The following is a 27,689-nucleotide window of genomic DNA, read 5'->3' as shown; positions in this document are numbered from 1 at the left end:
GGCCTTGTAATATATTAGCTCTTTTCACATCTTGCTTGAATTTAAACATGAAAAATATCACAAGCCCTTCTGTTCCCTTTTCAGACTTGTTCTGTTCTACTTTCGCATATTTGTGGGAAAGGGGGGCATTCTTTAAAATAAATTCAATATGTCCTTTCTCCTGTTGTGAGTGCTTTTGTGAGTGATTCGGAAGTGAAGAGAAAGTCTTTGGAATCCTGGCAAGGTTCCAGTCTGAGAATTATAATATTTTCTGGTCTTCTAAATTGCCAGTCCCCACCCCCTCCCAGAGTTCTCATCTGTATAATAACTCCAGTCTAGCAAGGATTATTTATGTGCAGAAATGTGTGCACTTTCTCAGCCTGCGCTTGCATGTAATGGAGGTACAAAAGAACATGATGCAAGGATGCACACCAAATGAATCCATTCACCTGTTCAGATGTTGGGTGTTTTAGTGCAGACATGCTTTCCTCCTCCTTCAACAGGCAAATAGAACTGGCATTGCTGAACATTTGTTACTTAGGGAAGACCTTTACACATATAAGTTTACATGTTATTTATTACTATGGATAAGGATTGGGGCTACTATCTTTAGTTAGTTTCTGGATTAGGGGAAAATACTTAATATATTTAAAATATTTAATAATGGCACATACACATCTGCTTCTTGGTAGTGCAGGAGTCATGGAATGTTAGACTTCACCAGCACGTTCTCAAAAATAATAGGAAGAGCAATCCTAGGGCCCCTAGATAATGCCTGAGGGGAGTCTGTGCTCCCCATCCCTTCCCCCTTGCAGCCAGCATGGAGAGATTGTAGTCCTACACATGCTTATCAGTAAGACCCATGGAACTCAGTGAGACTTACTACTAAGTAGACATGCATCTAACTGTGTTGTAAGAATTTCATAATACTGTAATCTCCCAATTTTCTGTAATAAGGGAGGTTTGGGTAGATGCAAGGAGAAGGAGATGAAGGGGAAGTCCTGTTGTATGAATGGAATTATGCTTGTGCGGCATGAAATAGAACTCAATGTTCTTTAAAAATCTGGAAGCTGTTCACACATTGATCCCCATATTTCAGATTCCTTCCCACATAATGTTTTCCTACATTGAGATTATTTCCATGTAGGAATCTTTATAGTTTTAAGAAAATACTCAGTCAGAAGTTCACAAGCAAGTCTACATATATTTCCAAATACAAAGCTAATCTTTATGTAGGAAAATGCCATGTATGACTTTTTTAAAAAGCATGATCCTGTTCACACTATTTACAAGAGAGGAAATCCTGACTTCTAGACTTAAGAAGTTCTGAGGAAATGGGAAATTGCAATTGGAAGTATTTCCCACAAAATGGTTCTTGAGATCTACATGATGAACTAATATAAACAATAGAGGCTTGTATATCTGTGCTGTTTCCAGCTGTTACACAACTTATGCTCCGAATTTTTCTCAGGAGCTGTAGGAAGGAAACCAGAGGTGTGACAACAATGTGCTAAATATATCAAGTGCAGTATTTATACTCAATGTTCTCTAGTGTTTTCACCTGTGTTGTTGTCACAAGAAAAAAAATAGTCAGGCTTTACAAAAATGTATTTCCAACAGTTTATATTTCTATTTCACTTTGCATATAGGACCTGCCAGGGACTTCTTCACAAATAGATCCTGAAAACACTAAAGTCCTTACTTTCATAACATACATTGGTTGTGGAATATCTGCCATATTTTCAGCTGCAACTCTTCTGACATACATTGCTTTCGAGTAAGTATTATAATGAAATAATTATTTTTATTAAGGTGTTATTTTGGGTGGGGAGGGGCTGTAGCTCAGTGATAGAGCACATGCTCTGCATACAGAAGATCCCAGGCTCAGTCCCTTTCAAGCAAATAAACCAGAACAGATGCCTAGAAGCAGTATGACAAAATATTTTTTAACCAGTTTGGAATTAATTTAACCAGCATTAAGATTTATCTTTCACATTCACACACACACACACACACACATATATTGTGTTAAGCACATAAGCTTACTGACAGGCACACGCCTTTTTAGTGGGCATAAGTGTACCCAACCACGTATTTGCTTGTGGCCTGAGCAGTTTTGAAGTCCAAAGAATGTCGGGAGTTTAATCTTATAAATTGGAATTCATGCTCAGTTATAACATAATATTCTGTCTATTCCCCCCACCCCCACCCCAGAAAACTGCGAAGAGATTATCCCTCTAAAATCCTAATGAACTTGAGCACAGCCTTACTTTGTCTAAACTTGGTCTTCCTCCTTGATGGCTGGATTGCGTCTTTTGACATAGAAGGCCTCTGCATTGCTATTGCTGCCTTATTGCATTATTTTCTTCTGGCAACTTTTACTTGGATGGGCTTGGAAGCTGTTCACATGTATATAGCTCTAGTGAAAGTGTTCAATACCTACATTCGTCGATATATACTAAAATTTTGCATCATTGGCTGGGGTAAGTAATACTTTTAATTAATACTCTGACTTGGTTACATTTCACTATTACCTACATTTCCTATGTAAGCCAAGGTCAGGTTTAAATTAGAATAAGTATTTTACCCATCACTTCTTTTCAACTTCCCAAATCTCTCTCTCTCTCTCTCTCTCTCTCTCTCTCTCTCTCTCTCTCCTGCAATATACAACTTAAGTTATGCTATTTAAAGCAGGGACCCCCAGCATTTCTGTGCAAATAATGTGATGTTATCTGTAAAAAATGCTAAGGAATAAATATCTCATGTCGTCAAGTTTCCATATATAATTTGAATAAATCTAAGTGCAATTATGTGAGATAGTTTAACTATGTCATTTATTTCATATGTATGCACTGAAAATGCTATAAAAAAATCTATGTAGACATGTTTTTCTGTTTTTCTTTCTTTTTGTAAAATTTTATGATAAAATAAGTTAAATCTATTTAACTTATTTAAATTTTCTATTTAAAATAGAAAAGTACGGCATTTCATTATTTAGGATTTCTTAATCAATTGATTTAATGGATACAAAGAATCTAAGGGAGCAATCCTATGGCCCTTGGAATATTACTGCACTCTTAACTTGAAAAATTATGGTATTGGAACTTTTCCAATAGCAGGTATCAAGAATACATGAGCCGCTTAATATCTATAGTCGTGTGAAAAAGAAAGTACACCCTCTTGGAATTGTATGATTTTACATATCAGGACATAATAACAATCATCTATTCTTTAGTCTAAAAATTAGGTAAATACAACCTCAGATGAACAACACATGACATATTACACCATGTCATGATTTATTTAACAGAAATAAAGCCAAAATGGAGAAGCCATGTGTGAAAAAGTAAGTACACCCTTACTGCTTCCATAGGAATTAAGATGCTAAGTAGCAGACAGATGCTGCTAATCAAATTCCCATGATTAATTGATCATCAGCAAGTATGACCACCTCTGTAAAAGCCAAAGTTTTTTCAGTTTGCTGGTCTGGAGCATCCAGGTGTGTGTTAACACAATGCCAAGGAGGAAAGACATTAGCAATGATCTTAGAGAAGTAATTGCTGCTGCCCATCAATCTGGAAAGGGTTATAAGGCCATTTCCAAACAATTTAAAGTCCATCATTCTACATGAGAAAGATTATTCAAAAGTGGAAAACTTTCAAGACTGTTGCCAATCTTCCCAGGAGAGGACGTACCAGCAAATTAACCCAAGGTCAGACCGTGCAATGCTCAGAGAAATTGCAAAAAACCCAAGAGTTACATCTCAGACTCTACAGGCCTCAGTACAATTAGAAAAAGACTGAACAAGTATGGTTTGTTTGGAAGGGTTGCCAGGAGAAAGCCTCTTCTCTCTAAAAAGAATGTGGCAGCACGGCTTAGGTTTGCAAAGTTGCATCTGAACAAACCACAAGACTTCTGGAACAATGTCCTTTGGACAGACGAGACCAAAGTGGAGATGTTTGGCCATAATGCACAGCGCCACGTTTGGCAAAAACCAAACACAGCATATCAGCACAAACACCTCATACCAACTGTCAAGCATGGTGGTGGAGGGATGATGATTTGGGCTTGTTTTGCAGCCACAGGACATGGGAACCTTGCAGTCATTGAGTCGACAATGAACTCCTCTGTATACCAAAGTATTCTAGAGTCAAATGTGAGGCCATCTGTCCGACAGCTAAAGCTTGGCCGAAATTGGGTCATGCAACAGGACAATGATCCCAAGCACACCAGCAAATCTACAACAGAATGGCTGAAAAAGAAAAGAATCAAGGTTTTGCAATGGCCCAGTCAAAGTCCAGACCTCAACCCTATTGAAATGCTGTGGTGGGACCTTAAGAGAGTTGTGCATAAACAAATGCCCGCAAACCTCAATGAACTGAAGCAACTCTTGTAAAGAGTTGCCAATATTCCTCCACAATGATGTGAGAGACTGATAAAGTCATACAGAAAACTATTACTTCAAGTTATCGCTGCTAAAGGTGGTTCTACAAGCTATTGAATCATAAGGTGTACTTACTTTTTCACACATGGCTTCTCCATTTTGGCTTTATTTCTGTTAAATAAATCACGACACAGTGTAATATGTCATGTGTTGTTGTTCATCTGAGGTTGTATTTACCTAATTTTTAGACCTGCTAAGGAACAGATGATTGTTATTATGTCCTGATATGTAAAATCATACAATTCCGAGAGGGTGTACTTTCTTTTTCACACGACTGTAGTTTGTTAAGAGCAGCAACATTGATTAGTGCTAAAAATGGAAAAATCAGTTACATGTAAATAATAGATTAATTAAACATTAGTGAGGCAGTTTGAGAGATGATAGACAGCAGAACCCTAAATTTGTGAGAGTGGAATCCTTTTAATAAATATTGGAAATCAAATTATGATTTAGAAATCAATATCTATTTATTTATATTTATTTATTTATTTATTACATTTTTATACTGCCCAATAGCTGAAGCTCTCTGGGTGGTTCATATCTATTTATGGTTTATTATTTCTTAATTATTGAACTATATGAAATATTTGTTAAATCTATTTATTCTTCACTGCTTCTATTTTAGTATGATTAGTTTTATTTAGAAATGTTTATATGAAGAAGTAGTAGGGTGTTTTTTCCACAATTCACTGTTTTCTGATTAGTTTGGCAGAATAATTTTTGGATAATTTGGGGTAAAAGTTGTTATGTAGGTAATTAAATGGTGTATTATTGTATTTATGCATAGATATATGTTTTTCAAAAGATATGTTTGTGGCAGAGAATGCAATTATGCACTTTGGCATTGCACCAATTCCTTTTTGGCCAGACAAATTTAAACACAGCAAATTGACTTCAGGTGACGTTTGTTATTATACATTTATATATGTAATTCTGACTTATTTTCCTAATACATGGGATTTGAGAAAGGGCCAGAAGGGCTTATTGCACTTATAGTTCAACATGTAATTCCAAAGCATTAGAAATTTCATTTACTTCCAGATATTGCTGGTTGGAATAGCTTGATCTTTCAGTAGTTAAAGGGAAACTGTTATCACAAAGAGTTATAAGCAATTCTTGAGAGATCCTGCTGTGTCACTGCAAGGTACACTCATCATGGGGAGGAGGTAATTGACCTCCACCCCATCAGCAGTCCTCCAAAAAGAAGGGTCGTAGAGCCAGGCACAAGATGCTGCAGGTGGAGGTAAATCAGGAATGCTCCCGGAGCTTCTTTGGATACAAGCCACAGGCTTGTAAAAAAATGGATTTCAGATTTGTACTTATGTTAAGTATAATTTGCTTGTTTTATTTAGGAAACAGATCCTTAGTATGCATGCCAGGTTTCAGGTGTCTTGGTTTCATGGTGTTGGAGCTATGGCAGTGATAAATAGGCAAACTTATATCATTATAGAGAGGAATTATCTAAAACTGATTTTCTTACTTTCTCAGGAGAGCAAAAGATATGGATATCAACACATTGAGCATTAGTTATCTTTATACTGGATGATTGACATTCCATGAGCACAAGTGGTACATAGCCTGCAACCTTGATCCTTATTAATTTTAGTCTAATACTCTACAGTGGAAACTTTTCTCAGTAATGCTAAAGGAAAAATTACCAGTGCAGGAATGAATTCATTCATAAAACATAAAGAAACATGTTGCAAATAAGACTATATATTATTTGGATGTGAAGAATATATTTATTTATTTACAATTTATTTATTTACAATAGAGCCTCGTGTGGCACAGAGCAGTAAAGCAGCAGTTTCTGCAGCTGAAACTCTCCCCACGGCCTGAGTTCGATCCCAGCAGAAGCTGGTTTCAGGCAGCCGGCTCGGGTCGACTCAGCCTTCCATCCTCCCGAGGTCGGTAAAATGAGTACCCAATTAGTTGGGGAAAAGGTAATAACGGCTGGGGAAGGCAACGGCAAACCACCCCGCTATAAGGCCTGCCAAGAAAACGTCAGCGAAAGCTGGCGTCCCTCCAAGAGTCAGTAATGACTCAGTGCTTGCACGAGAGGTTCCTTTCCTTTCCTCCTTCCTTATTTACAATATTTATATACCGCTCCCCATTCAAACTTTTGGAGTGGTGTTCAAGATAAAATACAATAAAAACAGACTAAAACACCTTAAAATTGATTTTTAAAAGTAAAATGAAAGGTGAACTGTGTCTGTTCATTAAGGAAAGGCTTCCTAGAACAATGACGTTTTCAGGAGGCACTGAAAAGAATAAAAAGTTGACCTCCAGAAGCAGGGAATTCCATTGGAGGGTGGCCTTCCCCTGGTAGACTCCAATCGTAGGATGGGTCTATGTGGAACCACCAGGAGCATGCCCTTGGATGACCTCAGTGACCGGGCAGGTTGGTAGGGGAGAAGGCGCTCTCTCAGGTATCCTGGTCTCAAGTTGTTTAGGGCTTTGTACACAAGTACAAGAACCTTAAATGTGGCCCGGTAGCTATAGGCAACCAGTGCAGTTCCCTCAGCAGAGGAGTTACATGCTGGAAAGGGGCAGCTCCAGACAACAGCCGAGTTGCAGCATTCTGCACAAGCTCCAGCTTCCGGAGAGGCTTTAAGGGCAGCCCCACATAGAGCGCATTGCAGTAATCTAATCTTGAGGTTACCAGTGCCTGTACCACCATGGCCAAGCTATCCCTGTCCAGAGGAGGCCATAGTTGGTGAACCAGCCGAAGCTGGTAAAAGGGGGAGGAGTCATGGCCACTTGAGCCTCCAGCAATAGAGTACCCCCCAAACTATGAACTCTGTACAGCACCATGTACACTGATGGTGCTATATAAATAAATAATAATAATAATAATAATAATAATAATAATAATAATAATATCTCCCAGACTCGGGAACCACACACCCGCAGGGCTTCCATCTTGCCAGGATTCAGTTTCAGTTTATTGACCCTCATCCAGCCCATTACTGAGTCTGGGCACTGGTCCAGGACCTGCACAGCCTCACCTGATTCAGTTTTCACAGGGAGACAGAGCTGCGTTTGATCAGCATATTGATGGCATTTAGCTCCAAATCCCCTAATGACTGCTCCCAACAGTTCCATATAGATGTTAAATAACATTGGGGACAAGATGCATATTACATATGCATGTGTAAAAAGACTAGATTACTTTAATTATAATATAATTTCTACATAGTGTTTTCTGTTCCATTCCTTGATCACTACTCCTGAATTTAAAAAAATGTTTATGGCAGCATGGTTTCAGGTTGCATAGAAGAACTGATTTTCATCATAAAACCATGCACTGAAAGGCAATTCTGATAAATAACTGTACAGTTCATGAAACAAGGATCTTATTCATTGTTTTCTGCCTCTGGAAGTTTGGGCTTCTGGAAAAGCTCTGAGAGCTTGAATGCAACTGTTGTGTGCAAAATAATGCAAAGCCAAGCCATAAACCAAATAGATACAGCAAAAATTTAAAGCCAAATTTCCCATAATTGTAATTAGCCTCTCGTTGTCACCCATTACTAGATGGTTTACAAAAAGATAAAACAATACTCTAGAAAGGAGTGATAGGCAACATTTCATTAACAGTGAGTTGAATCTACATACCTCAGATCCAAGGTGGGCTGGGATGTAATTTTCTGTAACATTATGTAGTGGTTAAACACACTTTGAAGGCTAACCATTTCTCCTAATACCGAACTTGGGTGATCTGGTATCTGTCAATTTGGCAAAGAAAGTGGTCTACCTACAGACAAAGTAATGATTTCTACATACTCAATCCCCATTTGATTTTAATATGTACATTATTTTACATATTGTTCCAACTTTTTCTCACTTTATAGCAGTTGCTTTTTGATAGGTATTTATTTATTTATTTATTACACTTATATACCACTCTCATAGCCAGCGCTCTCTGGGCGGTTTACAGAAATTCTAAAATTGAGATAAAAACAAGTATACAAAATTTAAAACTCTAAAACACAGAACATACACACATAAAACATTAAAAATCGTTAAAAAACTAAACGTGGGTGATTAAGATATGCCGCCATATGCCTGGGCAAAGAGGAAAGTCTTAACTTTCAACTTTCAGTCTTAACTTAACACTCAAAGAGGTGTTTGCATATCTATAGTGAATTGCATATAGTAGCCCCTGCTTAGAGTTAGCATTGCAGCAACTTAGAGTAAAATATTTACGAGCACAATCCTATGCATGTTTAGAGAGAAGAAAAAGTCATACAACTTCCATCATTCCCCAGCCAACATAGCTGGCTGGGGAATGATAGAAATTGTGGACTTTTTTCTGTCTAAACGTGCATAGGATTGTGCCCTAAGTTACATAATGGTGTAGCATGGTGTAAAACGACATATAGTATTCTTTTATTCCATTAATTTTTGAGTGTTATTATGCTGTCTTCTAAATGGGACAAGAACAAACTAAAACTGATGTGTATTAATCTGCCATAAGCCTAGCAGTGATCCATTACCTTTTGTTACAGTTTTGCCTACTTGTAATGAAAAATATAGTAGCCACTGCTTAGAGTTCAGACAACATCCTAAACCATGATGGTTAAGCGTTTTGAGCTAAACATTATGGGTGAGAGTGACATGTGATCTATGATTTAGTGTGTCGTGTGAACTATTCCTAACCATGGTGACTACATAACTATGGTTTAAACACATTCACTAACTACTTGCTGCAAAATGGTTAGCAGCCTATCTAGGGCTTAGCATCTCGTCTGAACAGAGTCAATATAACGGATGTTTAGAATAAAACATTGCAGTTACTGTGTAAATGAATGTCAAGTACACAGCTGAATGTTCACAATCCCAGACAAATTTTGCATATGTCTGAAAGCTCAATTACATACTGATGAATGTTAACAATCACATTAATGTGCATATACAGAGAGATAAAATGGTACAGTGAGTGCTAATAATGGATTTTTAAAGCTATTGCATAGTTAAGTTGTTCTAGGTATATTGCTGCTCTGATCTAGCATGGCACGTCTTGTGTTTTTAAACTTCATATTGTTATCTCCTATTTTCTTACAGGGTTACCAGCACTGGTGATAGTAATTGTTCTAGCAAGCACAAACACAAATGCAAATAATATTTACAACAAAGAACTATATGGCAAAAATACTAAGGGGAAAGGCGGAGATGACTTGTAAGTATTTTGTCTGTAATGCAGCGACTCTTTAAAACTAACTTAAACTTTGTGTATGTTTCACTGTTTTTATCTATGAGTCAGAGGTCTCAGTGCATAACCATCCAAAAAGTAATATAAGGAAGATTATAGCCCTGTTCAGGCATTCCTTAACTGTATAGGGTAAATATGTGAGGAGGAGGAGTGTGCTAGCCCCACCCACTCTCTTCTCGATCCTCCCAGAGTGCAGGACACGGAATAATGGACTCAAGTTAAAGGAAGCCAGATTCCAGCTGGACATCAGGAAAAACTTCCTGACTGTTAGAGCAATGCGACAATGGAATCAGTTACCTAGGGAGGTTGTGGGCTCTCCCACACTAGAGGCCTTCAAGAGGCAGCTGGACAAGCATCTGTCAGGGATGCTTTAGAGTGGATTCCTGCATTGAGCAGGGGGTTAGACTCGATGGCCTTGTAGGCCCCTTCCAACTCTACTATTCTATGATTCTATGATTCTATGTGTTTCTGTCACCCTCTACCCATGGAGAGCCACACTGTGAAATGGAGATGCTGCTCCATCCATTGAGGCTATCCACACAATTTGGAAAACTGATTTTCCAGAGTTCCAGGTCATGTGTAGAGCCTCCACAGATAGAGAAGCTTCTTGTTCTCTTGCTGTCGAACTCCACATGTAGATGACAGTGGGAAAAGTGTAATACAGGCGGCAGTGTTAGCGCATTCCACTTCCTCATGTGCTCACCCTATACCAGAGGTTCAGTACCTCTTTCAGCCCAAGGATCAAATTTCGTTTCAGAGAAACTCTTGGAGGGCACATTCCAGTGGAAGACAGTGTTGAGAGCAAAGGGGCAATGCGGAAAATCCCAAAATAACAGCATATATTAACTGATGGAAGCCTTACTGCTAGGAACTAAGCATTAGGGGAAGCATTTTAGGATGGAGAAAAAAACTGCACAAAAGCTTGGAGACATTTTTTGGGTTTGGGGAGAGGGGTGGGAGAAGGGGCATAGCCTTCTGCAGAACCCCAGAGGGGTCTATTGCCCCTCTTCCCCAGCAGGGTCAGATTTAGACTCCAAGCCTGTGATTCTGCACTGCTGCCCTACATAGGTTAAGGACTACCTGAACTGTCTCTACTGTCTCCAGTCCAACAGACTGTGTACAGCACTACCCTTCGTTTAATCCTTCTGATTATTGTTGAAGGCTAACAGGGGAAGCTGAAGTAAGTGCCACCACCCCCTCACCCCGTACCACTTCCAGACCAACAGTTAGTGAGTTTTGAAAGGTAATACAGGTAGCCCCAGTTGTTGGATCAGAAAGTTGTTGGGTGCTAAGAATCTGTTTACATACAAAATTCCGTATCCCACTGGGGTTATGCATGTGGAAATACTCACTTATCCCTTAGCTGGACCTGTGCATATAATTATTAACACTTTAATAATGCTGTAATATATACTCTTGGCTCTTGATTTATCTACTCTCTCAAAACCAACAATATCGTTGGAAACTAGCTTTTATCTTTTTGCAGAAACACTTGGTTTAATTTGTGTGGGAGTGCCTTTCATTTTCTGTGACTCCATTCCTTGGTTCACTTTCCTTAGGGGCTTAAATATCTGTGTACATGTATCTGTGACACCTCATTGGTTCAGGTTTTCTAGATGCATGTACATAAATGTCTGATGATATGTGTGCGTACACAAATTTTATGTCTGCACTTGCCAAGTTTGCTGCAGAAAACACTGGCATAATGCCAGTGTTGCCTACAGCAGTTGTAATGTGTAAATCTGCCCATATTGAAAGTAAATCCATTAAAATAAAAAGGAATTCTATTTGTTTATATGTTTTAGATTCATTCCACAGCTAGATACTTGGATACAGATCTGCTTTCTTGAGACAGCTATCTGAGAGGCAGTGTATATAGTGGTTAGAATGTTAAACTAGGACTTGGGAGATCCAGGTTCTAGTCCCCATATGGCCATAAAGCTTGCTGAGAGACTTTGGGCCAATCACTGATTCTTAGCCTAACTTACCTCACAGGGTTGTGGTGAGGACAAAATGCAGAGGAGGAGGACAGTGTAAGTTTCCTTGGGTTCCATGCAGGAGGAAAAAAGGCGAGATATAAATGTAATAAATGAAATGTAATAAATAAAATCAATGAACTATCTGAATCTTCCACACAGCTATAAATTAAGCAAACAACAAAGAATTTCCAGACAGATATATTTATGTGGTCACCTATGTTACTTTAACTTTAGGTTCCTGACTGGGTAATTACATAGTCCTTCATTGTTCATCGGATATTTTCAGATCAATTGTCTAAGGTCCATATCAATAAATACCTATTTACATATTTGGGATGCAACATTATGGCATACATGGTTGTTGCAACAGAACTGTAGGTTGCTGTGCCAGCAGAAATGTTTACAGTTGGATGCTTGTCGTTTAAACATTGAGCTTCTCTGGATTAATTCCAAGACATCAGAATTAAAAATGTTTGTTCCATTACTGACATAATGAAGTAATTGCATTGGCGAAGTCTAGAGTAATTATCCAGACTGACAACTGTAGTTTTACAAGAATCAAGATATTTCAGATGCTATCAGGGATGTGTGTGTTTCAAACGAACTCCCAGAGTTCATTGAGACACTGGGGGGCAATTTTGTAGCATCTGGAAGTGCAGCGTTCAGAACTGATCCTTCTGAGGTTCATCTTATGTCCAATTCATGTTATTATTGCAGTGTATTCACTGCTTCCAGATGACCAGGTCCTATGCTGTAGCAGTGATATCTGCAAACAGGTCAGAAACCACATGGAACAGGTGAATAAAAGGTTTATTTCTCAAACCACCTTTACCCTGGGATTCAGCCATGAGGAAGTAGTAGCCACACCACAATGGTAACGTGGAATGTGACGGTCCCCCATTGGCCCATAATGGCAAAGATGAAATGAGCAACCAATTTTGCAAGGCAGGAATAACTAATAATGGATGCTTTCTTTACAGCTGCTGGATTAAAGACAGTATTGTGTTTTATGTGACCTGTGTTGGCTACTTTGGAATCATGTTTCTCATGAACATTGCCATGTTTGTTGTGGTGATGATGCAAATCTGTGGGAGAAATGGGAAACGAAGCAATCGGACAATGCGAGAAGAGATACTGAGGAATCTCCGTAGTGTTATTAGCTTGACCTTCCTACTAGGCATGACATGGGGCTTTGCCTTTTTTGCCTGGGGTCCGCTAAATCTCCCTTTTGTGTACCTCTTCTGTATTTTCAACTCATTGCAAGGTATGTGGAGTTCCCCTCTAGAAAAACAAAATGAACAATAACTTAAAGATGGCAAAATCCTTTGTCTTGTGACACCTTGGATCAGTCTTTCCCCAATGGCCATGCTGGCTGGGGATTATGGGAGTTTTAGGCCAATCCATCTGGAGGGTGCATATTGGGGAAGACTGCCTTAAAGACAACCAATACAATCTTCTGTATGTTTAGTCAGAAGTAACTCCCAGTATGTTCAATGAGACTCACTCCAGGTGTCCTAACAGATATATTATGCCTCAATAGAACCCACTTTGTCAGACTCATGAATTGTTCACTTAATTAGCCGGTACATGGCTACAGAGGGGGGAAATGTAAATAGCACCTAAAAAGCCATGAAATGTATGAGTTACAATAGGTTTGTGACATTTCTAGGCGAAGCTCAAACATACCAGATACAAATAGTGTCTATTACAACAGCAATCATTGATGACAACACAAGTTATGAATATTGTATTATCATTACTATGTGAATGGTTGTAGTTCTTATTTTTTGAATTTTGTATCTGTGTTTTGACTAGAATATAACCCATCTCTAGGCACTTCTGGCATTTCATGTGTTCACACCATGTACACCCTCCCCACCCCCATGAATCCATATATACTGTATTAACCCACTAAGGATAACACCTCAAGCATCTGACAAAGTAGGCTCTCATTCCCAAACACACATGCCCAAATGCATTTGTTAGTCTTCAAGGTGCCATAAAATGGGTGGGAATCTGATGGAGATTGTAGTCCCCGATGTGGGACTACAATCTCCATCATCCCTGACCATTGACTATACTGCTTGGGACTGCTGGAAATTGAAGTCCAACAATATCTGGAGGACCACTATCTTGTTTTTGTTGCAACAGACCAACAATCTAACTCTCTGGAAACAGAAATGGTACTATCTGCCAGGCATAGGATGTAACAGTGTATGTTCCATTATCCTTTTTTTCCTAATTCAAATCTATTTTGGATTAGACATTTTATACTTGGGTTATTCAGTATTTACAATCTGCTCAAAAAGTTCTCACAACATATTCCTCATAGCAGAAATTAACTGTATTATTATCATTTGCATTAGCTACTTATTACAATTTGTAATGAGATTGTACACATTACAAAAAGGAGGAAATATGCTATAAGGCAATCCCTTTACTTCAGTTATTCTTCTTTTAGGGGTTAAGGGAGGGTACTAAGCTGGTAAGTGCTACTAAGAAAATACAGCTATTTAGAACCTCACAGTGATAAACACGGAGGGCACCATTATATATGAATCTAGATGTGAGTTTGCTTTCATACATTTTTGGCAGTTCTAGGAAACATCAATGACTATAGCAAGCTTTCTCCCCTTCCTCTTCAGCTATTTTGAGCTATTTTGTTTTCTCCCCAGTATTATTCATCATTTAGTTTGGAAAAAATGGTGCAAATTGCAAACAACTGTTTGAAGATCAGAAATTGTTGATATTTAAGATTACTTCAATGCAGAGCATATTTTTGCACACACCACATTATATAAAAGTATTCCTTCCAAACAGATCAATTATAATAAACAATTAGAATATCCATTAATAAATAGTCAACTATAAAAATAATAATCAGGGCATGTCTACAACAATTAATTCTTGCAGCTCTGTCCTCCAAAAAGATGAGTATCTTGTGTCCCAAGTAGCACTTCCATTTGCAATGGAAATGGACCCTTCTCCAGTCAGGCATTTTTTGCTACAAAATGTCCCCCCAGGAGGTTCTAATCCTGTGTTTGTGAAGAAAATGTAGATCCAGAACACTGGGAGAGGGAACACATCAGAGGGAATTTGGAGGGGATCATGCCCCCTTCTCCTATTTGCCTCGAAGTACATTTCTTCAGACAATAATGTTTAATAGCCCTAATTTCAGCTATTGTGCTGATCTACCCTCAGTTGCCCCTCCTTTTCATAGTCACCCATTTATCAATTTAACAAAGCTATTCCAATTTTACTACACCCCATTTCTTTTCTTTTTTTTTCACTGGATTTAGAAAATGTACCATATTTCATTTCAGTGCTGTTGTCACAGGAAATGCCTTAAGAGGAGGCCGTGGGAGGGAGAAGAAATGTGGGTAATGCCGATTGGTGGTCCCAGTATGGGGCCACCAGCTGGGGGAAGGGGATCATGAGGTCTTTTTGTCTATGGGGCCCCTGATGAATAAGGATTACCCATGAGGCCAACTCACCTCACCCACCCGGTGTTTTGAGGCCCATGAGGGGGTGACAAGAGAAGGCCTCATATCCCCAAGGGGGAAAGTCCTGAGGGTGGCAATCTTTAGGACACCACTCAGCAGGCATAGAATGTTTCACCTGATATATTGCTTGGCTAGTTGCCAACGTAGATTAGTTCCCCCCCCCCCGGGGCAGTATCTCCCCTTTGCAGATTTTCAATAAATGTGCCCAGGTTTTTATACCATATACTGTACATGTATCTCGTCCCTTTATTTTCCCCTCTCCTTTCATCCACAACACTTCTAATATATCAGCTTAGAGGAGCCAGACAGCTTTTCATTCTGAAAAAAAAAGTGATTTAAAAAACTTACTGCATCCAAACAAGCCACAAGCCAAAAATTATTCATCAGAGTTATCCAGAGGCTTGATTTTAATGGAGTTGCTTGTGGAGTGTTTATGAGAAAGGGTGATGGAATTTGGGTTCCAATCCAAATCCCAATAGAATCATTAGAGGACGTGCACTGAAAATCCAGTGGTAGCTCCAAAATAAATTGAACATTTACAGCTTTTCCAAATAATCCCGTACCCTTAGGAAAGAATGGGTTTCCAGTTTAACAGATGGCACTATTAGCAGAGAATGTGAGTGAGTAAGTTAGAAGAACTGAAGCAGAAGGGAACTTGAATTACACATTTTCTGTATTTTCGAAAAGTGCATTAAAATATGTTAACAAGTATCAAGAGAGGGTCCGTAGTTCACTAGTAAAGTACAGTTTAATACAGAAGGTCCCAAGTTGCATCCCCAGGTGAGGCTGGAAAAACTCCTGCCTGCAATCCTGGAGAGTAATTGCAGACAGTACTGGGCTAGATAGTCCAATGGTCTGACTCAGGATAAAGGAGCTTCTTATGTTCCTATGAGTGAATTTGTGATGTGATATTGTAACAATGTGCCAGTATATCATAGGTGCTCAACACTTGAAACAATTCTCATGCAAATCTAGAAGGCTAGCACAGTACCGTATGTTGTGACATCGTGATGATATTCTTGCTAGCATGTCCAAACCAAACTTAGCACTAGCTCAGCAGAGTTGCCATCACCCTTTCCCTAGCAAATTCCCAAAAGTAAGCTACCTATCGGAAATAAATCAGTTTAAATACTATTTAGTGTGTATAGTCGCATATTCCTAAGTAATTTGAATGCTGTACAAATTATATTTAGTTTTGTGAAGTTGGGACTCAAATTATGTGAGCAATATGATCCTTATTACTGTTCTCAATGAGTGCCAGAAAACTGTAGATGAATGAGTTCCGATTATTGTTTTTAAGTATGCCTATATTGTTTTCAGCACTCACGTGTAAAGGTAACATATCAAATAGCATTAATCTCCCACATTATAAAAACTTGTATCCTGGTAATTTTATCACCCCTGCTTTAGTGAAATTAAGAGCCTGGAACATTATAATATTTGCTAATGTTCGCATCTATCCTTGTGTGAGCCAAACAGAGCTGAACTGGAGCCAAGCCTGGGACCTGCCATAACAGGGGAAAAAACCCATTAAAAATGTAGCTTAATGTGGCTTAATCTATGGATATGAAAATGTAACAGATGAACTTTCAAAGAGCGAGACCACACATGTCTAAACAAAATACACAGGCCTCTTCTGTATGCTCAGGACTTGCCCTTCTATTGGACAGGTTCAGCAAACTCTCCGAGTTTTAGAGAGAGATAGCCTGGACTGTTAATTTAATGTGAACTGCCCAGAATGCTCCGGCTATTGGGCGGTGTAGAAATGAAATGAAATGAAATGAAATAAATAAATAAAATTTGCAGTCAAGCAGCTCGTACTTAATCTGTGGGGCTTGGCATCTAGCTTCTTCAACTAGAGAACTCATTGGATTCCACCCTCTTGGCTACACCAGTACTGGATGGCTTTCCTCAGGGAATGGGTCACTTGGGCTTTACATAAGCATATGCTGGTTTCATCACCTTCAGGTATGTGGTGGTGTCAGAGATGCTTCCAGGTTATACTTTTTCCCTGAATGGAGGCTGCAACTACCCCACATTGTACCTTCACAAATGCACACTGGTATATAGAAGCCTGCAATGGTGCATGTACTGGATTTTTAAAATGAATAATGTACTGAAATTGTCCACTATCTTTTACAATAATAATAAGAGAAATAATAAATTTTAACACTTAAAATTCAGAAAAGAAAACACATCACCTCTTTGGATAGTAAAATTCTCAACACAATAAACTCCTAAAAAAATAATTCTACATAAAAATGTAGAAATCAGACTGGTGAGATGCCCCTTTTACAAAACCTGTAGAAGCTCACATGTAAGACAGGAAGGTGTGACCAAGTAGAGAAGTTGCTGAGCCCTGCTGTACTTCTGGGCTTAGAAATACCTCCTAATAGCTCTTAAAGGTTGCTTTAAATCAACCAATATGCAGGCGATGCACATGCTGCATCACTCCAAAAATGAAACAAACAACCATAAATTGCGAATCCCCTTAAAAAATTATAGTTTAAAAAAATATATATTAAAATTTAAAATTTTATAGCTTTAAATTTTATATGAGAGAGAGAGAGAGAGAGAGAGAATTTTAAAACGTGAAACATTTTGGTATAAAACACTAGTTTCAATCACAAATAAGAGTATGCTTATAAATTGAACCAAAACCAATCAGGAATAGAACAAAGCTCAATAAGGGAACAGGGATAAACAACCAACACTTGCATTCAACAACCAAACAAGCCACATTAATAAGTATCATGGCTTGTTTCATCTCATCTTTTACATTGATATCAGGTTTTAGCTTATCAATAAACATTGCTTCTTTTATCTTTCTCCTGCTGCCCCAATTACATTTAAATAACATCTTGGGAAGTCTCAGCTAGACCCAGGAGAGTAAGGGGGAGTGTACAGTTAAGAGGACTATTTATAAAATTGAGTGCTTGGAATGTAACTCCTTTTACATTGGTGAAACTGGAAGACCTCTTCTAAAAAGATATAAGGACCACTTGCCTGATATTCAGCATAACGAAACATGTGTTACACCTTGGTCTCTTCATATGAGAAGGAAAGATACTGGTAGGGCAACATTAGTGAAGGTCTCTGTGCTAGCAGTGGAATAGAGTCTCCAAAGGTGAAAGATATCACCTGATATCACTGTAAAGGATGAGATGAAACTTTGAGAGAGAAATTTATTTTATTTATTTTTCTATATTTTAGGTTTATTTATATTTATATTCCACTGTGCCATGAAAGAAAATGTACAGAAACAATGGAGACGACATCTCTGCTGTGGTAGATTCAGGCTGGCAGACAACTCAGGTAATATATACGTGCATTATAATTATTACAATTTCATTTATATCCCATGCTTCTTCCTTCATAGAACCTACAACAATTGAAAAGGAATTCCCAGTTGGTCTCTCATTGACTAGACCCAGACCTGCTTATATCAACAAGGTTGCTACTTTATGTGCCCTCAGTATTGTCTGAAGCCCTGGGACCATAAAAACATACGAGTGGAAACAATCAACTAATTATCCAGAAAATATGACTCATGTTCTCCAGATTATATTATTTCCTGGGAATTTGTTTCATTGCAAGGGGTAGAATCCAACTGTGTCCCAGCGTCTGTTCAAATGATGCCGTACTAACATAAAGCAATGCTTCCACAATGTAACTAAAGCAATGCAGAAAAGCGGTGATTTGCTGCCAAGTACACTATCATAGTATAATTAGCACTAACACACAGTTGGATCCTACCCATTGTTTGTAATCTTTTGGGGAAATCTTGGAAAGTTCTGAAAAGGTCAAGGACATGTTGCTGTTAACTTAGTACTCATTGAGTTAAATTGGAAATCCTCATTTTAAAACCTGTAGCAAAATTCTTAGTGGAAGATTATGTGGTGAAGCCAGAAATTCCTACCTTCTTCCTGTAGTAATCCTGTTTTCATGACTTGTTATTTTAATTAAGCCTTACTCCTGCTAGAACTTTGTATATAATGTAAGGATCTTTAACAGTAAGCAAAATCAAAGGGATCCACTAGTATTATTACCAGGGCACTCTCCATAGTTCTATGTTCTGGCCTTCCTCAAAATTGCCCATGTGGCTTAGTATATGTTGTTTGTGTCTTCATCCCATGCAGGAAAGTCAGTGGCAATGTTCCCAAGGCTGGAAAAGTTTAAACACTCTGAACCTGCCCGTTGTGCCCAGAATGAGAAACATTCATGTTTTCTGTAGTAGGACAGATGGGAGATTTTCCTCTGACTTGTTTTTGTGTGGTTGAATAGCTTCTTTTGCATGTTTGAATGCTGGCAAAGGAAAGACTGTGGGTTATGAGTCAGAGGCATAAAGGATCTTACTTTTGCAAAACATCCCCATATACTATAGTCTTGTGTAATCGGAGCTAAAACCATAATTTAGCTATAAAGTGTCTTTCAAAAAAAGAAGACGTATGAAGTCTACACATACTCATCATAGACCCCACGTTTAAGTCCAAGATAAGCTTTTGCATTGGTTTCATGGTTTTTCAGACACTGATGTTTTTTTATTTGCCTTCGGTAAGGTCCAATCTCAGTATGTTGCATTAGTGGCAGAGCAGAGGAGCTTATATATACAAGTGACCTTAGGGGAAATGTAACCATATAATATGTACAAATGATCATGGGAGAAATGTGAGTAAATCATGCATCCAGTGTAACCTTTGTGCAAGGTTAGGTCATGGGCATATTCCCAGACATCTGATAGTCCCACAAATCACAAGGTAGATACATGAGTTTCAGCTTTGCATAATAAGCAGTAATACGTACACAAGGGGGTTGTCCATACGGCTGTTTACACCGCCGTAAATGTGCACTTTAAAATTTTCGGACAGATGATGCAGCCACAAATGCGAAGCCATCCAGGGGCAAACCCTGGAAAATCTGCTCCAAAAACATCGGGCGTTTACCCCAACTTTTTTGGCAGCGGAGGCAGCTCCGCAGCTGTAAAAAAGCAAAAACATGGAGGAGGAGAGGAACAGTGCTGTTCCTCCTACCCCCTTTTTTAAAAACATTTTATGCTCTAAATCTGCAGAGCTCCGCAGAAACAAATATAAATTTGGGAGGACCGGGCAACCCCCAGTCTGTTTTGCAAGACCGGGCAACTGCCAATCTGAATATGTGGAGCTCCGCAGATTGGGCTGTTTAAATTAAAAGGGGGGGTCGGCCCCATTCCTTTCCTCCCCCCATTTCTTTTTTTTTTTTTTTTTAAACTTTTCAGAGGCGCCAGGCAGGAAAATTCGCACTTGCCCTCCTTCCTGTGCAGATGCTGGGAAGGAAGGCAAATGTGGGTGCAAGGCGCCTCCTGGAACCAAAGCACCTCCGTATAGACAGGGACAAGGAAGAAGTGTACGTGACTTATGCTTCTTCAATCTCCACTTGTGTGTAGGTCTTGAAATCACCCATATAACATTATTTTAAACTGATATGCTTACAGCTTTTGTTTTCATTTATTTTCAGATTGGAGTAAAACAGCAACTAATATCATTAAGAAGAGCTCAGATAATCTGGGGAAATCATTGTCTTCCAGTTCCATTGGTTCTAATTCAACCTATCTGACTTCTAAATCAAAATCCACATCCAATGCTTATCTTAAAAGGAACAGTCATTCTGGTGAGTCATTACTTTAATGCAAAAGCACCATCTCTGAGGTGCAAGATTTCAACCTGTGGTCATTTGATTTACTTTTGCTTGGAAATTCACAAAAGGAAGAGTTTCATAGTCCCTCTTCTCTGCTGTAGCCACCTGCATCCCCTGAAAAACCTGTCTAAAAGGTCAGCCATTTCTCCTGAGCAATATATGATGGGGCGTGAAGGCTGCTGGGGAAAGGATTACCCAAAATTGGGACAGAGATCCATCCAGTTTTGGTCTGTTCTGCCCCAGCAGCCCCCTGCAAATGAAGTGAGCATTAAGTCCTCCAGTCCTCTATGGTATTATGTTATCTTTAAGGTTTCCAAGAACTGAGTGTTAACTAAACCTGAATCAAAATAAGATGTGATGCGACTGGCTTTTACAGTTGCGCCTTCATAATTGTTCCTTTTACTTTCTTACTTCTCGCTTTCTGTTATGACAAAGCACTTTGGGACTCTAGCAGAGAAAGCTGTAAAGTGAGAATTATTGACATATCACCACATAACACTAATTGCAAGTAGACTGTTAAAAACTGTGTGTAGCATTTGTGTATCACCGTATGTGCCTTATCTGATGGATTACTTACTTCCTAAGCCTGGATGAACTAAAAGCATGTATTAATGATTTCCTTCGCTAGGATGTATGTGGTTGTTTATCACTGTTAGTCCCCTCCTATATATCTTATAAAAATGGTTTTATTTTATGTTCAGTTTTTGGAATGTGGAGTTGTTTTTTTATATTTTTTCATTCTATCTGAAGCTAGTTATGATCTGCTTAATGATTTTTGTGCAACTGATCTGTTCAGATTGGTATTGTAAGCTGATGTTTAACCACATTTTAAATAAGTGATATACTAGGTACATGCCTCCATAACAGTTGTTAAACTAGTTGCTATTCCCTGGAACTGACTCAGACACTCATATGTTTATGGTATAGATAATGTCTTCTAAGAACATTTCTTCATCAGTGATGGAACATTCAAGGTAAAGTGTGCATCACTTTGGTTGAACGCATGATTTCCAAAAGTTGGTGTGAAGACACTTGCATGAAGTTCCAATTGGCACAAAGGACTTGCTAATCATACATACTGCTTCATTTTATACTGTGCAACTTCTCTGTCATTAATTCTGAATGATTGTGATCCAGCACACAAAAATGCTTCCAATTCTGTTTTCAAATGCATGGGATGAGGTACTCAGGGTACTTTCAGGTGGTGGAAATTAGCTTTAAGTCAGCTTTATAGTCTATATATTTTGTAAGCATGCAGCAAGACAGTTGGTGAAGACGCTGGAATTTTCTGGCACTTTCAGCTATGTCAACATATCCCAACAGCTTACTTTTCTAAAAAATAGTGTACCATAGTTGGTACATCACTACCTGTTTTCATCTATTTCTCAGAAGTTTCTGTCTTTTTCTTCTTTTTTGCTCCAAATACATATTTAGTAGGTTCCAAGAACAAAGAGAAAAAGTCACAACTAAACTGATCCACTTGATTATTAATAATTAGTTGCAAAATGAATCACTGCATTCTCTGGCACCAAACATTTTTTCTAGTTATTTGAAGAGATTTTCTGATACAAACTGAACTAAATATAGTTCATTTTTATTTGTAATATGCATGGATAAATAGTTGCATATAAGTTGGTTCCACATGCATTGATTAGGAAATACAATGACCAGATTCGGACAATATGCCACAGCTCACTGTGGGTTATTTAATCCATGAGGAGCGATGATGCCAACAGGAGCCAAATTACATACAGAACCCCTGTTCAGGGATGGTTGCATTGGGTGAACCCAACAAGTGTGGGTTATGCAAGAGTTAAACAACCCTTAAAAAGATCATGGGTTGTTTAATCTTCACATAACCCATGTTCGCCAAGTTCGCATGGCATGACAACTCCCAAGCAGGCACATGCCACAGTTCATCGTGGGTTAAATAACCCACATTGTGGTATTTTGTCATGTGAACAGCACCAATGTGTCACAGCTTTTATACGCCAAGTGCATCAGTTAAATATTTGCAGCAATTAAATACTCATTGTGGCTACAAATAGGTGCCATTTCTTCAGCTTTCTATTTCTATCATTAATGGAGCCCTCTATCTAAAGAGTGCCAATTGCATATGATTGTGCTATAAAGGCCATAACTATTTTCTGTAGATTTCAAAAAGGCAAACATAGTTAAATGTGTTTATTGAAGAAACATACATGCTTGATATATAACAAACACAAATACTGTAAGATACAAGAAATCATTAACAAGCATTTTCAAAAGCAGTAGAGAGAGAAAAAACATGACTCTGAATCAGAAAATCTTGAGTACAAAGGATTGTTGAGGAGAAAGGATTGACGGAACATATTACTGAACATATTCATCTGCATTTAAAAAAATATATCATCCTGATATGCCTTAGCATGCCTGTGCTTTCCTCCATGAGACTAAAAAAACATTCTGTTGCAACCTGTTATTTCTTCATTTGAAGATCAGAAGCAATTGCTATTTTAAGTCTTCATTATAGCTTGGCATTATCATACATTCTTTTGATAAACCTTCCTTTCCCATTTGTTTATTCTAGGGGCATGTTTGTCTAAGTTTCATATAAAGCCTTGCTTTTACTAGCAGATAGGGTTGAAAATGTATTCTTTTCAATATACTTTATTACTGTTTTCATAAAGGAAATATTTAAATACTGTTATAGTAAAAACAGCAACTATTGCAGAAGCCTTATCCTAGGTCAAATAAAATTAAAATCAATAAAGTCAAATCTTATTTCGTAGATGTTCATAAACATAATATGCTTAATTGAGGAAATGATTGTTCATTACTTGAGCTCCACCTACTGGTCATACTCAGGCCAGCAAAGCTGTTTACCAGCATAAATTCTACTCTGCCTTTTCTACCTGAACCATAATAATATTGTTCTGAAGCATAAGCAGGCAAAAGGATTAAAATGGTCAAGCATCAAAGTGATATTTTGAGATTCTCACTTATTTATTCAGTACATTTCAATTTAGAATTGAGACGGTCCAGATGATAAACTAAAAAATCACAAATGTTTATCTGTAAGAACCATTGAAAGGGTCAAGTGGTTTGTATGCGCCCAGGTCAGAACTGCATGTTCTGAGAAACACTGTGTTGTCAAAATTGGCATCCTGTGTTGAGTTCTTATTCCCCCTCAGTAACAGGCAGTATCACTTACCCTATGCCATGGTTAGGGATTGGTAAACCAGTCTTTTTCCGGCCCATGTCACTTTCACGTTTGTGTACCACAAACCATTTTGTCCTGCTTATGCAGTAATTAGTGCATTTTTAAAAGAAAATAATCCATACAACAATCACATTAAATAACATTTTTAATGTATTTTCTCTCAAAATTTGCATTTGAAATATATTTTAATATGATTTTTCAACAACAACAACCCAACAACCTATGAACTGTGTCAGAACATATTCAGGTGGGCAAATGCTGCTGGATAACATTGGGTTGGGTTCAACTGGGGTCTTGCACGCCCAGCCAGCCCTGCTGGCCCCCAGTTCGCATGTGGCCATGATGTAGCGCTTCCAGGAGGAACCCCCAGATCGAGCAAGAGTGCTTGTTTCTGGAAGGGGTAGGTCGCACTCCTTCCAGCAACCAGCCTTTGCACTCATTTCAATGCTTTCCCCTGGAAGTGTACATCATGGTTGTGCGTGGAACAGGACCAGCATCTCTGGGCATACACAGACCAATGCCCAGTAAGACTGGCTGCATGTGCAAGGTCCCCATTGGATCCAACCCATTGTTCCAATCCATGCCTTAATCCAGGAGGTGTGGAACAGGATAATTCCTATCTAAAATTGCAATGAGCGAATTCCTCAAAAATACCAAGCATTGACCTCATTAAGTTTTTGGTTTCTTTCGTCTTACCTGTGGCATCTAAAGATGTCCTGCATAGTGGAAACAGTCAATACCTTGATGACATAGCACAGGATAAGTGATACTGCATGTTATGGTAGAAAACATTGCATTGGGATGTGAATTTCAGTGGCAGTTCCATATCTCCTGTATTAAATAGTTAAATCTACAGATGCATGCTTGCAGCTACTGCATGCCCAGGTAAGGTGTGACATTCATTTTATTTTATTAATTTCATTTATTACATTTCTATACAACCCAATAGTCGAAGCCAAATGGAGGTAAGTAGTCTGAATGCACAAAGGAACTGTGAATATGGAATTAGTTCCCAAGAATGGGGCACACATTGACATTTCTAGGTCAGGGCATCTGGAACTGACTTTGTGATATTGCCATTTAGCCAAATCCAATTATGTGGTATCATGGCATCATCATCATTACATTCACAATGTGATTCCCAATCACCTAGGATCACAGATCCAGGAACAAGAAGAGGGAGAAAGTGGTGCTGGAGTAGCAGCTGAGGGTATGTTGAACACTTAGGGCTCATCTACACCAAGCATATTCGAATATGAAAGTGGTATGAAAGCGGTATATAAAAGGCAGGAGCCGTGCTACTGCTTTATAGTGGTATTGAAGTGCACTGACACATACCATAAACTGCTTTCATACCACTTTCATACCACTTTCATAGTGTTGTATCCTGCTTGGTGTAGAGATGTGCCATGGGCCCCAACGGTTGTCAGTGCACTTCAGTACCATTATAAAGCAGTAGTGTAGATCCTGCAGTGCACTTCAGTATCACTATAAAGCAGTAGTGTGGCTCCTGCCTTTTATATACTGCCTTCTTACTGCTTTCATAGTGGAATGTCCTGCTTGGTGTAGATGAGCCCATAGAGAACAGGCATGAAAAGGGTAAACATTAAGAAGGGGTTCGAAAATACCCTAGTCTTTGTAATAAAAGCACTCACTAGTGAAGATTTAGTGCAGTATTAATAGTATTTTTGAGATCTTTTATCTAGTTTCGGTAACCATATTGCAAATCAGTGTAGGGATGAGAAACTAGAGTCAAACAAAGTTACTGGAAAGTAAAGCTAGGTTTCATGCTGTATAAGATGAAACAAAAGAATTAGATTTATACGACAATATTGATTATATAAAGTCAGTTTATTGCAAAGATTCATTAAAAATGAAACAAAAAGAAGATACGTTCAATATAACTACTACAATGCACACTAAGGATTGCCTGTAAGTGGACAACTTGGCAGTAAACTCTCTTTAAAGTTATTGACTTCCAATTTCTTTTCCTTTTTGTTAGACAATGTTTTTCTTGACAAGCCTTCACCAAAATACATCCAAGTGGACACAGAGCAGACATCAATTATCCCAGTTCACCAGGTTATTGACAAAGTGAAGGGGTACTACAGTACTCACTCAGACAACTTCTATCGGAACATTATCATGTCAGATTCCTTGAGCCACAGTACAAAATTCTGAGTACCTGGACATAAGGAGCAAGAGAATTCAACAAACAGCATGAGGATTCGGAATGATGGATTTAGTGACTAGACAAGGAAATAAATACAACCAAAGTCTCGTGCTTTTTTTGTATTATATCATCATTTTGTTTAGCAAGTTCCTACCAAAATGGTATCCTCCTTCCATCAACTGTTGGGAAAATACAACATCTTTTTTTCTCCACTTACACACTACTGACACTTCCCCATCAGAACAGTTGCTGTATCCCAGGGCCATATTAGTTGTATATTGATCACAGCTGTACCTTTGCAAAAATTAAGAAGACCCTAAAACCCAAAACTAAAGCTGGTGGCATTAGAAGAAAACTAAAGGGACGCTATCAAGATTTTGGATGCAACATTCTTAGAATACCTTTTTCTCTGTTATGTCTTACTTACAAGGAATATGGATATCATATATATTAATTCCTCTTTCTTGTGTGTTCTGCAATTGGGTTGTATCCAACTGCATCCATCTGTCAGGCAAAACAGATTCCTCCTTCCCACTGCAGCTTCATGTGTCTCCCTAAAACTGCTCTGGAGGCTTGAAGGACCCTCTGGAAAATATTTGGTGGAAATGCCACAGCTTGCAGAGTCTGTTTGCGCATTGGATGGAATCCTGGACATTTTACAGGCTTCCACCACCCAACACACACACACACACATGCGAGGCAAGGGAAGCCTATTATCAGTGAATTAAGAAACCCATGTGGCTGATAGTACCAAGCAAAACTGTGTTCACATGACTTTAACCTTGTTTGCAAAGACTGGGCCATATTTATAACTTTGTGAATGGCAGACGTATCTATCAGCTGAGGCGGTGGGAGTGCTTCTTTGTCTTAGAGGTGCTTGATGAAAAGTTTTGTGTAGCATGAAAGTTTGCATAGCCCTGGACCAAAAGGAAATGGTCCAATAGAGTATATCACCTTCCTTACTTCCTATTTCTTATACATTATCAATGGAGAGTTTCTGTAGCAGGCACCACATACTATGTATAAACCTTAATTGACTTACAATGGATGAAAACGTAACATTTTCTACATAGTTTGCTTTATCCAGGAGCTTCTTCTAACGTAAAGCTTACATGTATGGAAACACCAGACTGGAACATAAACAAGGGCTTCCCCATTGCTTCCAACATCGAGAGCAACTCTGTACACACACTTTCCCACTATGTGTCCAGACTAAAGATATGTCCTGGCTAGGGATATCGGAAAAATCTGCAATGGAATCCAATGAGTTCAGATTTCTGTGAATCCAAACTATGGATTCCGCAACAGAACAGCTTTTCCCATGTTGCATGGATTCTGCGGACTTGTGAACCATTTTTTTGTTTTAGCTTCCAGAATTTTGCACTAATTTAGTCATTGAAAAATACATAAAATAAAAAACACCAGCCAAAGATGTGCATTTGCCCCATAGGCTAAAACATAAAAATGTGCAGGAGAGGTTTTTTTACACAAATTTGCACAAATTCTGGAAATTGAGAAAAATCT

The 27,689-nt window shown here is 38.5% G+C and overlaps 1 protein-coding gene across 1 annotated transcript in view; it reads left to right on the top strand.

Moving 5' to 3' along the window:
- ADGRG6 (adhesion G protein-coupled receptor G6) overlaps positions 1–27,277 on the top strand; it is a 120,025-nt gene extending 92,748 nt beyond the window's left edge. The window contains exons 19-25 of the mRNA XM_063124592.1: positions 1,629–1,756; positions 2,194–2,462; positions 9,488–9,602; positions 12,595–12,878; positions 18,331–18,432; positions 20,611–20,763; positions 25,995–27,277. Coding sequence (XP_062980662.1) covers positions 1,629–1,756; positions 2,194–2,462; positions 9,488–9,602; positions 12,595–12,878; positions 18,331–18,432; positions 20,611–20,763; positions 25,995–26,173 — 1,230 coding nt within the window. The 3' untranslated portion in view covers positions 26,174–27,277. The remainder of the gene's footprint in view (positions 1–1,628; positions 1,757–2,193; positions 2,463–9,487; positions 9,603–12,594; positions 12,879–18,330; positions 18,433–20,610; positions 20,764–25,994) is intronic.
- Positions 27,278–27,689: the final 412 nt, after the last annotated feature.

Source organism: Elgaria multicarinata, chromosome 4, assembly GCF_023053635.1.
Source record: "Elgaria multicarinata webbii isolate HBS135686 ecotype San Diego chromosome 4, rElgMul1.1.pri, whole genome shotgun sequence".
Classification (NCBI taxonomy): domain Eukaryota; kingdom Metazoa; phylum Chordata; class Lepidosauria; order Squamata; family Anguidae; genus Elgaria; species Elgaria multicarinata.
Note: the sequence above shows the minus strand (reverse complement) of the source record. Positions and strands in the feature narration are given on the sequence as shown.